Source organism: Ptiloglossa arizonensis, chromosome 9, assembly GCF_051014685.1.
Source record: "Ptiloglossa arizonensis isolate GNS036 chromosome 9, iyPtiAriz1_principal, whole genome shotgun sequence".
Taxonomy (NCBI): domain Eukaryota; kingdom Metazoa; phylum Arthropoda; class Insecta; order Hymenoptera; family Colletidae; genus Ptiloglossa; species Ptiloglossa arizonensis.
The window spans coordinates 3,182,567-3,196,061 of NC_135056.1; the positions used below are offsets into that span (position 1 = coordinate 3,182,567).

Genomic DNA, 13,495 nt, shown 5'->3' on the forward strand with positions numbered 1-13,495 from the left:
AAATAATATAACTTCGTAAATGTTTTTATCTTCAATATCTTCTTATTATTTAATAAAAACTTAGCCTCCTAAACGTCACACCACACCGCACACATACACACACACACAAAACTTCTACATATACTTCCGATGCTTTTATAACGTATATGTGAACACTTATGTTGAATTAGGTAAAGTTGAATAGACGTGATATAATTACATATATAGTGTATGGTTTAGAAATTTTCAGTAGAAGATACCGAGGTTAGGCTAAAGGATTCGTAGAAGGTTACAGTGTTTGCAAGTGCGAAAAATATTTAAGTTTGTGAAAAATATTTCATCGAATGAGAAGTAGCGCGTATATTAAGGCTGGTACATCGTAATATCTTTCAATTATTTTGGATAGATAAATCAATAATAAGAATTAAGTATAAACACAATAAAATATTCGTGTTGTGAAGAAAGAACAAATAAATCGCTATTATTGCAGAAATTTATGAAAAACAAATAGTGACATTTTTGCGACAAAGTATAATTATTTCGAGAGATATATTTCATCTCACGATGTAAAAACAATTGTAACCGTAATCTAATAATTTCTGGAAGAAACTAAAAAACTAAATGTGCAAACGATTAACTAAAAATGTGTTTATTCATCTTTAGGATAATGCACCAATTCACGAGGTAAACATACATTTTAAAATGGCTTCCGTGAGATCTACGGTGAGAGAACTATTTCACATTTAAATGAAAAGTAGTAATTTCAAATTTTGTATGGAACAGTTGTGGCAGTCATTTTCATTGAAAAAGGATAATATACGAATTTTCTAACAAATTAAGATTCATAAATATCATTATGAAATGGCTACAGTAACGTTAAAGTAACACGTACTTGTACTTGTACTTCCTTTAATAACGTAAATTATTCAGTAAGGCTAGGTTTCTTTTTTCTATTTCCAAAACTCCATCGATTAGTGACAAATTAATTATTTTACGTTACACGCAATGATTATAGAATATGAAATTAAAAAATGATTTCGTTATAATTGTATTTTGATTAAAAATTGATGAATTATTTACGTATGTTTGTTAAACAGACGTCATCGTATCTAAAATGCTACTACAGCGAAACATTTTGTTAAATAACACCTCTGTCGTATGATAAACAATATTTATACCGTTACGAAGAAAGCAGCTCAACGTAACGAGGATCGTAGCGATTGATAGATAAATTTCTTACAAGATTGCTGCAATTAATATACATTTCATCTCGAGTAATTTCAAAAATTCACACTTCAATTAACGCTAGATTTACCAACTGGTTTCAACTGTATTTACAAAGAAATTTATTCAAAATTCCAAAGCATTGTTTCAAAAAACATTATAACTTATTTTATATCCTATATATACAATGAATCCCATAAATTCCTCTTTTTCCTCGATCATCGATTCTCCTGAGACACGTAGGAGGAATAATACCTTAATTGTACCAAAATCTATCGGTAGTTCTAGTATTGGTAGAAATGATCTTGAAACGGAAAGAAAAAGACATGCAATCGCGCGGTTAGCAAAGGTATTGAACGCTGTGTCATAAAAGCACCTAAAGCGGAAGAGGTTTCAGGATGTACATATGTACATACTATTGGATGAAAAGGAAGCGACTCGATCTTTCGCGGGAAAAAACGGAATGATAGATACATAGGGAGATACAAGGATAGGACGGAGGTAAGAAGATCTTGCTTGGCTCGTGGAGGTGAAGTACGAGAGGGAAAGAAGAGGAGGGCGGGGACGATGTAGAAAAATAAAAGCCTCTTTCCGCAAGGCGAGCGAACCGGCTCGTACTCGATAGCATCTGCGAAACCTCCGACAATAATAGTGTGGACCGAGAAATATGCGCGCGGGGCCTGGAGATGGGGTCCTTCGGCGGATTTGGGATGGTGGATGGTGAGGTGGCACGGAGGTAGAAGAAAGTGCCGTGAAGGGAAGAAATTCTCCGGTGCATAGCGATGGAATCGATCGAATAGCTGGACTTTTTGAACAATCGAACCTTCGAATCTTACTCTGTATTGTATAACACATTCCGTAAAAGTCATTGTAAAATTACTGCCTCGAAGCAACATCCCATAGTATATCGATAATAGGAAATGTTGTTGCTACGAGTGCTTGCATCTACCGAGTTCGACTATTGAAACGTAACTAATTTTAATGATAAATATCGACCATAGAGTAGGAACTTGACAACATTTCGATGAATTCTTCTTTAAATAATTGAAACACACTCGACAGATTTGTTATTTTCTATTAATAAGCAATGCGCGTAAATAAAATTTGGATTGTCGTATCGTACGAGTGGTAAGCTATTGCGCAGAATAATTTAATTAATTAATCGACAGGGTAATTCAATAGGGGAACCGAACGAATCGGAAGGTCATTTTTTCGGTTCCTTTTGTGATCTTTTTTCTTTAATGGTAGACAGGCTATTTTGTAACGAGATTTTTCAAATTTGTTTATCCATCTTATAAGTACGTACAGTATTTTTTTCATTCAGAAATGTTAAAAATTATCGGAGTTATAGCTTCTCGTGGCTCTTTTAAGAAAGATGTTCCAAGGGTGAGAAAATATCTTCGTTAGGAAGGGTATAGTTATAGCAGAAACTAGAAAGAAGTCAAAATCTCGATAAACAAAAAAATGGCGAAATTTTAAATTCTGAATTTACATTTTTTAATTCTATTTCGAGTTTAACGTGTAAAGAAAAATGATAGAACCAAATATTTTTAAGAATCTCTAATTCCGACAATAAAGACATATCTGTTAAAGATTCTCTTCGAACATGAAAACAAAAGATCAACTAGATCTTGAGACATCATGGAAGCCAGTTCAAAAAGTAACGTTTTGAGAAAGAAGCATTTAAAGTTTCTCTTATCAATTTCACATGATAAGCCAAGCAAATAATTTTTCACATACATTTTCAAAGTCGTACACTTTAAGAAAATGAAATAAAAAAAAAAAATCGAATTTTGTAAAATTATTGACCACAATTCCCCTTTAAGTAATTTGAACAATAAATTTCAATATCTTTAAACACGTAGAATCAAATGCAATATCAAATTTAATAATAATAATAATAATGATAATAACAACAACAACAACAACAACTGTTTTCCACTGGTAATGTTTCTCAAAGAATCGATAATATGCGCAAGTAGAATTGACTCCATCGCTACCGCTACAGAGCGGACATTCTGGAGGAGAGGGGACATATACGAAGGTCCATCGGGCCTGCTCTTACATGTTCAGAGACACGGCTGATGGGCCAGTAGTGGTCCCAGAAATTCCAACAAGGACGAGGCATAATGCGCGACTCAAGGTCGGTTCTACTACCGACCAGAGTCCATGAAGGAACCACGTTCAGCAGGGTCGTACCGTGACCTCGCTAGGCCCTTTTCCCCTCTACTCCCGCTTCACAACCTCCTAGTCTATCCCCCCTTTTCGTTCCTTACAAGCTGAGCTCCACCAACGACAGGATCGTGAGTTAGCTCCGCAGCGCCCTGCAATTCAAGTCCGCATACCACGACATTCCACGTCACCGAAAAATTGTACACGCTCAGGGGTGGTCACGATGACGAATATGACAATGGAATTTGGCAAGTGGGCTCGTTTACCATTCAACGTCCAGATATTTCCAGTGCAACTCTTCGATACTGTGACTAATTATCATTGATTTTCTTTTTTTAATTTTAACGAGTAGGTAAAATGCTCGGTCGGGTTCTAGAAAATTGCAAAACGACGAATGTATGGGTTAGAATGATTTTGATCGAGGAAGAGATTTTCGAAGGAAAAAGCTAGACATTTGGATCGGTAGAATTTCTATAAATATTAACGAAATTGAAATTTACGCGCATTCAAAGGGGAAAACGTGAACATTAGCAACAACGGAGTCCAACAGAGTTCCAGCGTACAATATTGTAAATATTTATCGCTCCGTGAACGAGTACAGCACGTATACTTACTTATTGACATTGATTAGATTCTTTGGGAAACGCTTAAAACCGTCGACGAGAAGAAAACGGATATTCAAAGGGGAACAGAAATATATGTTAGGAAAAAGAAAAGATGTAGGGGCACAAGGGTTTCGTTGCGACGTTACTGCGGGCCGTCCAGATGAGGCCCACCTTTTTACACCGTGTAAGAAAGAGCCAGCCATTTGAGGCCACCGTAGTTGAAACGAGATAAATGAAAAGACTATGGAAGGAGCAGACGAAAAGAGAGGGCTGAAGGAACGCGTATACGAGGATCGAGTCAATCCGTATGTGCTCGAGCGGGAAAGAGATAGACATCGAAGACTCGAACGGATAAAGCGAGACAAGGAAAGAAATAGAAGAATAAAAAAAAAAAACAAAAACGTTGTCAGATATGGTGGGGGAAGGGTAATAGGTAAAAGCAGAATGGAAAGGAGAAGGAAAAGAAGAGAGGATCGATCCGGTGGTACAGGAAACGAAGGAAGAGAAGGCAAAACAAGGAAAAAAGGTGGGATCCCTTAAAAATTGAAACTCACCGAGGTGGGGTTTGGAATTTCGGGCCTCGTGAAGAGTAGCCAGTCTCGAAGAGGACTTCGCGAAGATGAGGTGAGGAGAACAGAAGATACACACTCGATGGGTTAGAAGAAGAAGAAGAAGAAGGAGAAGAAGAAGAAGAAGAAGGTGAAAACGAGAAGACGAGGACGAGGACGAGGACGAGGACGAGGACGAGGACGAGGACGAGGGCAAGGGCGAGAGCAAGGGCGAGGGCAAGGGCGACAGCAATAGAAGACACCGTGTACTGTGTACTCGGTATGGGCCGTCAGTGTACACTCTGCGTACTTGTACCAACGCATCAATACCGCACCTACATTGACAATTACTATCAGCACTTGGAACAACATTGGCAGCGATATATTCAGCGGCAATATGGTCAGTGCGACCAGCACTATCGGCAAGAACAACTTTACGAAAACGTCGTTTCCCAATGCCGGATAACAATGTGCTATCATAACGATTATGAGAACGACGAGCAGATACAGAGGTTCTACTGGAAGCAGTACTATAAACAAGATGACACCGACGCCACTGCCTATTATTATTGTGAATATGTAAGGGTTTACGGATTTCTTCTACGTACTTTGTGCATTTTCATTCCGAAACTTGTTCAAGTGAAATTCCAGGAAATAGTGAGGTGAAAGATCGAGTGATTTTCATAATCTAGCCATTAATATCTACGCTCGACTGTTTCGAAGTCCTCCGAATGAATATTTCAAAGTATATAGCTCGTACCAGTCAGTAGCATTACGAACTTTTCAATATTTTTAATATTGAAATATTTCAAAGTATATAGCTCGTACCAGCAGTACCATTACGAACTTTTCAATATTTTTAATATTGAAATATTTCAAAGTATATAGCTCGTACCAGTCAGTACCATTACGAACTTTTCAATATTTTTCAACGCATTGTTTCTTTTCAAACGATATACATACGTATACGTATAAATCAATATTGTCAGCTTACGTACTTCACAACTTTGACAGTTTTCGAATTCACGAATTGAAATTTCTGTCTTAATATGCATGAGTAGGATATGATTTTATAAGCGTTTGCAAAGGAGATTTTAATTATTTTATATTTTTCTTCAGACGTATCCGTGTTCGTGCATGGAAAGACAAGCGTCAGTAAGTGAATCGATCGTTCGTATTATTTGCATAGAAAAAATTCATTTGCAACATGAAATGAGAGAATGGTACGGAGCGACAGTAGTGCAATAGTGCACGTTTAACTGACGCACTTTTTTCACGCTTAATTGACGAAGAGTTATCCCCTCACTTCCTGGAACTACTTTGCCGTAGCGGGTGTTCGTGTTATTTGAGACGCGTCGTCAGTAATCACTCAATTACTCGTGTGTTATCAAAATATAAATAATAAACTTTTTATGTTTTTCGTTTCGCAATTATGAAATTATTTCATACAAACGTCTGAATTTTCTCGACGAAAATGATATCGAACACGATTATCATTTAATGATTTTCATTTACACGGGTAATATGTAACGGAAGTCAAGAATTTGAAACAAATGCTATACTTGTGTGTTTATTTACAATTAGGAAAAATAACAGTGTACAGATAAAGATGAGGAAAGATGACAATATTGCAATGAAAATACTATATAGAAAAAATTATCGACATAAAGATAATAATGACAAGAATATATGAAAAAAAAAATGCGCTAATAATAAACTTAAAATTAGATTATATTACTTTTGGTTGCAATAATCTATCAATGAATTTGTAATTGCGCAAACGGTGGTTCATGTTTAACTCATTCGTTTATTTTGCAAAAAGGATTGTCTTCCAACGAAGGACACAGATCTTTCGAAATTTCTTCAAAAAATATCCTTTTTTTTTCACGTTTCTGGAATGAATAATACAGCGAAAGAAAATGATTAGTTTATGTATAATTATCGTATTTTAATGGAAAATAAAGTGTAACATCAGTATGAAACATACTCGTTGGAGTAACGTTTACCGAAAACGTTTTTTACATTCTGTTACCACACTTAAATCCATCGCTTGTGACATGGCTAAGATATTGTGTGGAAAAAGTAACAACTTGTCGTTACACAAAATCTTCATTATCGTATACATACATCTTTGGGTATTTTATGGTCCGAACGATAGATCGCTAAAAACTGAAATTATTTACCGCTAAAATTACAATTTTCTGTCATTTATACAAAACTGATCAATTATTTCCAAAGTGCTTCGATACGCCCAATTTTGCGTATATATCTATACCTAGAAGTATTAACAAGTACTCTAAATGCGAATCTATCTTTCTTCGTTTTCTATTTCTCTGCTCATTGTTCTCCTTTACGAACCAGTGTTTTCCGTGGAAGAGTCTTCCACATTAGACTACTCGTGTGCGAATCCACATCAATATTTTCTTCCAATATTAATTCTATAAAACTTCTTACAAATTCTCTGGTGGCCGTTTCATCTGCATCCACCCTCTCTCCATGAATATTTAAATGACGCGTACATGGTTTGTCGCAAAAATAACCGAACTTGTTAAAAATAGTACAATACGAACGACTTTTGAGAAAAGATGTTTTATTTTATTCGAAATACATTCTTTCTGCAGCGATGCAACGATTTGCACGGTCAAGTAACGCATCAAATATATCATTTTGTGAAATGTCTTCGAGAATACTCGTCACAGTATTTTCAATGTCTGGAATGTCATCGTAACGTTTTCCTTTCATGGTTATTTTCAGTCGTGGAAAGAAAAAATAATCACACGGTGATAAATCCGTCCAATATGGCGAATTGTGCAATATAGTAATTTGTTTTTGTGCTAAAAACAATTACAGCCGAGGCATTATCGTGCAACAGGGTCCAACTGCAAGGTTCACGATATTGAGGACGAATACGACGAATTCGTTTTACTAAATGCTTCAAAACACCCAAGCAGAAGTCATCATTGACTGTGTGATCTAACGGAACACTTTCCTTGTAAATAATTCCGATTGAATCGTAAAAACATATAAACAGTGTCTTTACTTTCGATTTTTGCAAACAGCATTTCTTCCAAGTTTGTTCTGACGATTTTCATTCGACACTTTGGTGCTTTGTTTCTGGATCGTATTGAAAACACCAAGTTTCATCACCAGTAATAATTGATCTAAGGAAGTTCGAATCCTTACGGACAGTTTTATTAAGATCTTTGCAATGTTCAACACGGTTCAATTCTTGGTCATTGGTTAACGTGTGCGGAACAAACCGTGCATAAACTTTTCGAAGCTTTGGGTTCTTGATTGAATTGAATTTTTTGATAAACTCAGGTACTAATAATTGTACCGAAGATTTTGCCTGATTTTTTATTGCTTCGTGTAATTTGAATATTTTCTTCGGTGATTTCTGTTCTTAAACGATAAACAGTTATCATTATACACTTTTTGTAACAATCGATGAGTTTCGGTGAAGCTTTTATCGAGGTTAAACAAAATTTAGTATTGGCCCATTGTTCGAAACTCATTTTTCAAGAGGTATATGAAAATGACTTTCACTCTATGTGTTACAACGTGGCTTCTAACGATTCAACTGTCGTAAAACTTTAACAAAATAGCAACAAAGGTTGCATTTCTCGATGACAGTTTCGTATAAATGTCTCCGACAGTTTCTTTTTTACATATTTCAGTTATTTGTTAAATAAACCGTGTATTATACGAGTTATTTTTGAAACGCCATAATCAGCCTCCATTTGTTGCAAAGTTTTTTGAATTGTTGAATTTTTTGTAAATTTTCAGAGTTCTCTTTTGTAAAAATTGTCACTTATTACATCATCTTGTTCTCTTTAAAAAAACTATGAATGTAAGCGTTTTACATCTTCGTAGGAAGATACTCGATTCCTTTTTATTTTTGCAAATTGCTGTTTTTCTAATAGATTCTGAATCGATAGTGAATTTTATCCATAACTTTATAGCCATCATTTCGTTAAACCACTTGCAGTGGTATCATTTTCCAATTTGTTAATGATTTTCAATTTTTCTTTCGTTGTTCAAAAGTTGACATAATTTTTCACGTGTAACAAAACTTGTGTAGGTACAAAAATTTGTAAAAGTTCCAACATTTAATGTACGTACGTAGTACGTAATATCGATTACGATCTACGTAAATATCTTTGCGAAACTAAGTTAAATAATTCCTATACATAGGAATCGTTTTTCTTATTTCACTTATACTCGACATTTGTCGAGTTTGAGAAGCAAACGAACCCGAGGTGATAAAATACGACAATTCTCAGAATACTTAGGTACCTCTATGGATAGACACGTCGTGATCCTAACCGTGCGTCAATTGTGAATTCTGAATGGCTTACTATATACTTCCACTTTACAATGCCTGATCGCGTAACTCGAAGTCTTACGAGTTGTTTATGTGATTGTGGCAACATACAGTGGCTCAGAAAAGTATTCGTACGTTATATTACAAGAAAACTCCTCTAACCTACAAGTCTGATTGTAATGAAAACTTGTGTACGTGCAAAGTATACTGACCTGCACGTGACATAATTTTTTTATCAACAAAAAAAGTTCTCGAGAGGATAAAATCAAGACCCGAAATTTCAACATTTCTTAATTCTTTTAGTACAATTTTTTGAGAAAAATTTTTTTTTTACAGTAGAACAGTAGATCACAAAAATTGAACATTTTTTATAAGAAAATGTTTTGATTACGAAATTATAAAGAAAATGAAAATCGTTGCAAGCTCTCCAATTGTATGAAATCGGTTGAAATGAACCTTTACAGGCTCGTATTCTCTTCAATTTTTCAAATACAACTTTTTAATAGTGCTCTTAGAGCTCTATCATTCTGTTGCAAAAAGATCTCGAGAAAAGTTGCATTCGAAAAATATAAAAAATATTAAAACCTTCGAGACTTGATTCCACCTTCTTAACAAAATTTTCCGTGTACAACAAAATTTTTCTAATAGGTTGTTCAACGTAGTACTAGAATTTACAATAGGTTAACAACAATAAGTTGTTCGATAAGTTTTGTCGTTCTAGTACTACATTGAACAGTACTGTTCAATAAGTTTATCGAACGACAAAACTTATTGAACAACCTAGTATATATATATATATATATATATATATATATATATATATATATACTATTGCATTCTACAGGCACACAAACTTTCCTTAAAATAAATCTTACAGGTAAGAAGAATTTCCTTATAATATAGCATACGAATACTTTTCTCAGCCACTGTACGTCGATTATATATGTATATACTGACAGTAAGTGCTTAGATAACATTTCTCTGCATTATACACAAACGGGACAACTGCTAGAGTGTTACGTAATTTCTATCGAACTCTAATACCGTGATCAGGGTTAAAGGATAAGAACATACTATTCTAAGTACATTACTTCCGAGCATAAACTCATACAGTGCCTACCGTTTAAGTGTAAACGATGTAATACCTCACGAGCGGTTGAAGTTACGAAAACAATATTCTTACAAAATTATTTAATACGATGGGTCACATCGTCCAGTGGTTGTTTTTTGTTTTCAGGTAAAGTAGTGGAGGAAATTTCAAAATCACGTTAATTTAATTTTTAAATAAAATCGTATATCTTTTTAGCAATATTGCAAATTCAAAGAACTACTACTTAATACGTGATATTCTGTTTAGTAGTTCATAAATTGAAACGATTGAATTCAATGTCAACGTGTATCGATCAACGGAATCAAATATTGTCTGAAACACACATCCTAAATATTTGGGTCAACATGTCACTGATACTAAAACAAAATATAGTTTTTCAATACAATGGTGCACCTCCACATTACACTGTACAAGTTCGAAACTGATTAAACAATAGTTTCCATACCAAATGGATTGGCCGAGGTGGATCGGTTCAGTGACCTTCAAGGTCGCCGAATCTTTCACCATACTTCTTATGGGGATGTTTGAAACAAATTTTCCAAACTCATGTTAACAAATTACACCGAGAAAATATTAAATACATTTGAACGATTTAAAAAAAAAAAAAACAAATGTGTATTTATAACAATCCTGGGTACATAAAAAGAGTATTAATAAATACATGTTATTAATTAAAATCGTTGGCATCAAATAGCCGATCACTGAATTTGTCTCAAAAGTCACTATTATAATAAAAAAAAAATCTCCATTGCTACAACACCGTAGCATTGGATTTTTTACGATTTTTTATTGGTATTTTTACGTATGTAAAAAGTACGCGAACGTGAACACATATTCATCTAGAAATTTGGCAATCGATGTAAGATATCTATCGAACGTTATGGATTGAAATATTTCATGGTAAAATGTGTTTCCAAAACTTCTCCATACTTACGATGTATAAATAAATTTTTCAGTACTGTATACTTTAGCCATGGTCGTTTATGTAAAGTTTTCGTGTCTATGTTACAGGCGAAGAAGGAAATCTACGATGTAAAACAACAGAGGCTATGCCTGGCACAGGATGAGTACAATCACCTCAATAATGCTTTAACGACGCTTGGTGCATCGCGTACTAGCTGTGAGTAGTAGTTCTTACCGCTAATATTTGTTTGCCTGAATTTTCTAGCGCTCGAAACATAACATAGTGTAGAAACAGTTAAATTGCTTCAAAGATTACGACACGTTAACTCTTTGCAGCACAGTTGGTTAAGAAATGTCCCACCTTTTTAATAGCCCGATACGTATGATGGGACATTTTTCGACCCAAAATTGAAGTAACTCCTAACAAGTTGCACGGTGAAATTATTAATATTCCATCTCGTAATTAAATACGCAATTAATCTATTTTTTAGTTCCAGTTATTTTGTATTATTAAATTAGTCACTATCGACACTTCTTTCGAGAGTTTAATTTACCATTCGATCGAGTATCAGCCTTTAAGTGCACGGTAAATCGAAAGAAACAATTGCAATTCGTTTTCTTTTGTTCTCAGTGTGCTCCAGTTCAAGTTCATTGAGTACCAAGTACGATCCCGATCTTTTAAAATCGGACGTCGCGCTCGCAAGAAGCCGAGTTTCTCGACTGAAACGGGAACTTGAACAGATCCGAGCCGAAATGAATTGTACGCAGCGAGGAGTAGACACACTTGCAAGGTACTGTATCCACTTCTCACATTTGAAATTTATTTTTCAAAATCGAGTCAATTCTGCTAACGTTTATTCTCTTCGCTTCTCTGTAAACATTACCGACATTTTTAGTGTCGTTTCGACTCACTCTACGATCATATTCTTAACGTTACGCTACGTAATGGATAATTTTCCAAAAATCTTAACGCGTTCGGATAACGGTAGAGAAATACAATTGTTTTGTTTGGCGCAGTGTTGAGCAGAAGTTGAGCGGACACCATGGAGGTTGTTATAACATCACGGAAGCCCAGGCGATCATGACGGAACTTCGTAATATACAAAAATCGTTGAGTTCAGGGGAGAAAGAGAAAGCAGAGTTGATGCAGTCCCTGGCACAATTGAAGGACGAGTTGACGAGATTGCAACTTTGCGAAGGTAGTCCTGAGGCAAGCACGCTCAGTTTACCCCAAGAGAAACTCAGCACAGCGTCTCAGACCGATCTGTCGGGTGAATTGGTACCAATTGGTACCCGTTTAGCCGAGATGGCGCGAATGAGGTTACAATACGACGAGGCAAGGAAAAGGATACAGCACATTCAGCAGCAATTGGCGGACCTTGAAGAAAAAGTGACACCTGGCCAGACAGAGAGCGACAAAGATAAACTGTTACTTTTCCAAGAGAAGGAACAATTGCTCCGAGAGCTGAGGAGTATTACACCGCGTACCAGAACCCAGCAAGACATGAAGAAGATTCAGAGCGAAATTCGTCGTCTTGAACAGGATTTGAACAACGCGCTCGAATTGTCGAACAAGACAATTACCGATCGTGTACGGCTTCACGAAGAAAAGCAATTGTTGTTGCAGCAATTGAGAGATGCTCTCCGTTCGATGGCGATGCTCGAAGGTCAATTAAAGACACTCAGCGCGAGCACACTTTCGGTAAGCAGCAGTTCTAGCCTTGGAAGTCTCAGTACAACCAGCAGCAAGGGTTCTCTGAGTTCTGGATTGAGTTTCACCGATATTTACGGCGGCCCGCAATGTCTGGGCCCGGTCAGTTCGCAGCAAGAACGTCCAGTGGATATGGTCGATCTACATCGACGCGTCGAGAGATTGTTAAGGGGTTCGGAACAAAATAATCTCGTCAGTACACCATCCCCTGGTAGATCTCAGCCAAGTCTGTCACCGAGATCGAGCCTTTCTAGCGTCAGTCCACCTGTCTCACCGCTCTATGAGAATGCTCCGATGGGGCCACCGCCAGCATACGAGCACGTTGAAATGCAAAGGAGACAGCACCAGAGAGCCTCGGCTTCCTCCATTGCTCATTTGGATGGAAACCAATTGGAGGATCGATTAGCGGAACTCAGGTTTAGTCAACAGCAAACAGCACCGCAGGAACAATCGTGCAGTGCCTCCCAAGATCGTCTTAAACTGGTCGGTGGTCCTCATCCACCTGTCGAACTGCAGTCGGGAAATATGTCTCAAGGTAGCGGTCTGGGTAGGCCTGTTGTAGGTGCTATACAACATCAGTTATCCTCGCAAGAGCCACCGCCTCTCTCGCCTATCAGCGAGACACCACCACCCACTGAAATTCGATCAAGAGCTAGTAGTTCCGGTACCAACACCAGATCCGTTTCAGCCGCTGTTTCGGACGAAAGCGTCGCAGGTGATTCGGGAGTCTTCGAAGCCTCCAATCGGAGAAGGCTCTCCGGAGTGATCGGAGACGTTGATTCTTTAGCACTCGGGGAGATGAGCTTGGAAACCGCGCAAGTGCAAATCAAGCTCAGGTTCGTTTCGCGTTATCTGTAATTATGTTTCTTACCTTAGACATTCAAACGCAATGCAAATGGTTACTTTCGTGAACGGAGA

At 36.6% G+C, this 13,495-nt stretch overlaps 1 protein-coding gene across 7 annotated transcripts in view; it reads left to right on the forward strand.

Annotated features, from left to right (window-relative positions):
- The window catches only part of Kibra (WW and C2 domain containing protein kibra), a 210,092-nt gene that overhangs the window by 186,837 nt on the left and 9,760 nt on the right, over nt 1–13,495 (forward strand). For 6 of the 7 annotated variants that reach the window (XM_076320173.1, XM_076320171.1, XM_076320170.1 and 3 more), the window contains 3 exons: nt 10,975–11,083; nt 11,498–11,657; nt 11,884–13,413. In XM_076320173.1, the coding sequence (XP_076176288.1) occupies nt 10,975–11,083; nt 11,498–11,657; nt 11,884–13,413 (1,799 nt within the window). Of the gene's footprint in view, nt 1–3,797; nt 5,108–10,974; nt 11,084–11,497; nt 11,658–11,883; nt 13,414–13,495 lie in introns of those variants that run through there. The other variant, XM_076320172.1, reaches the window with a different exon arrangement.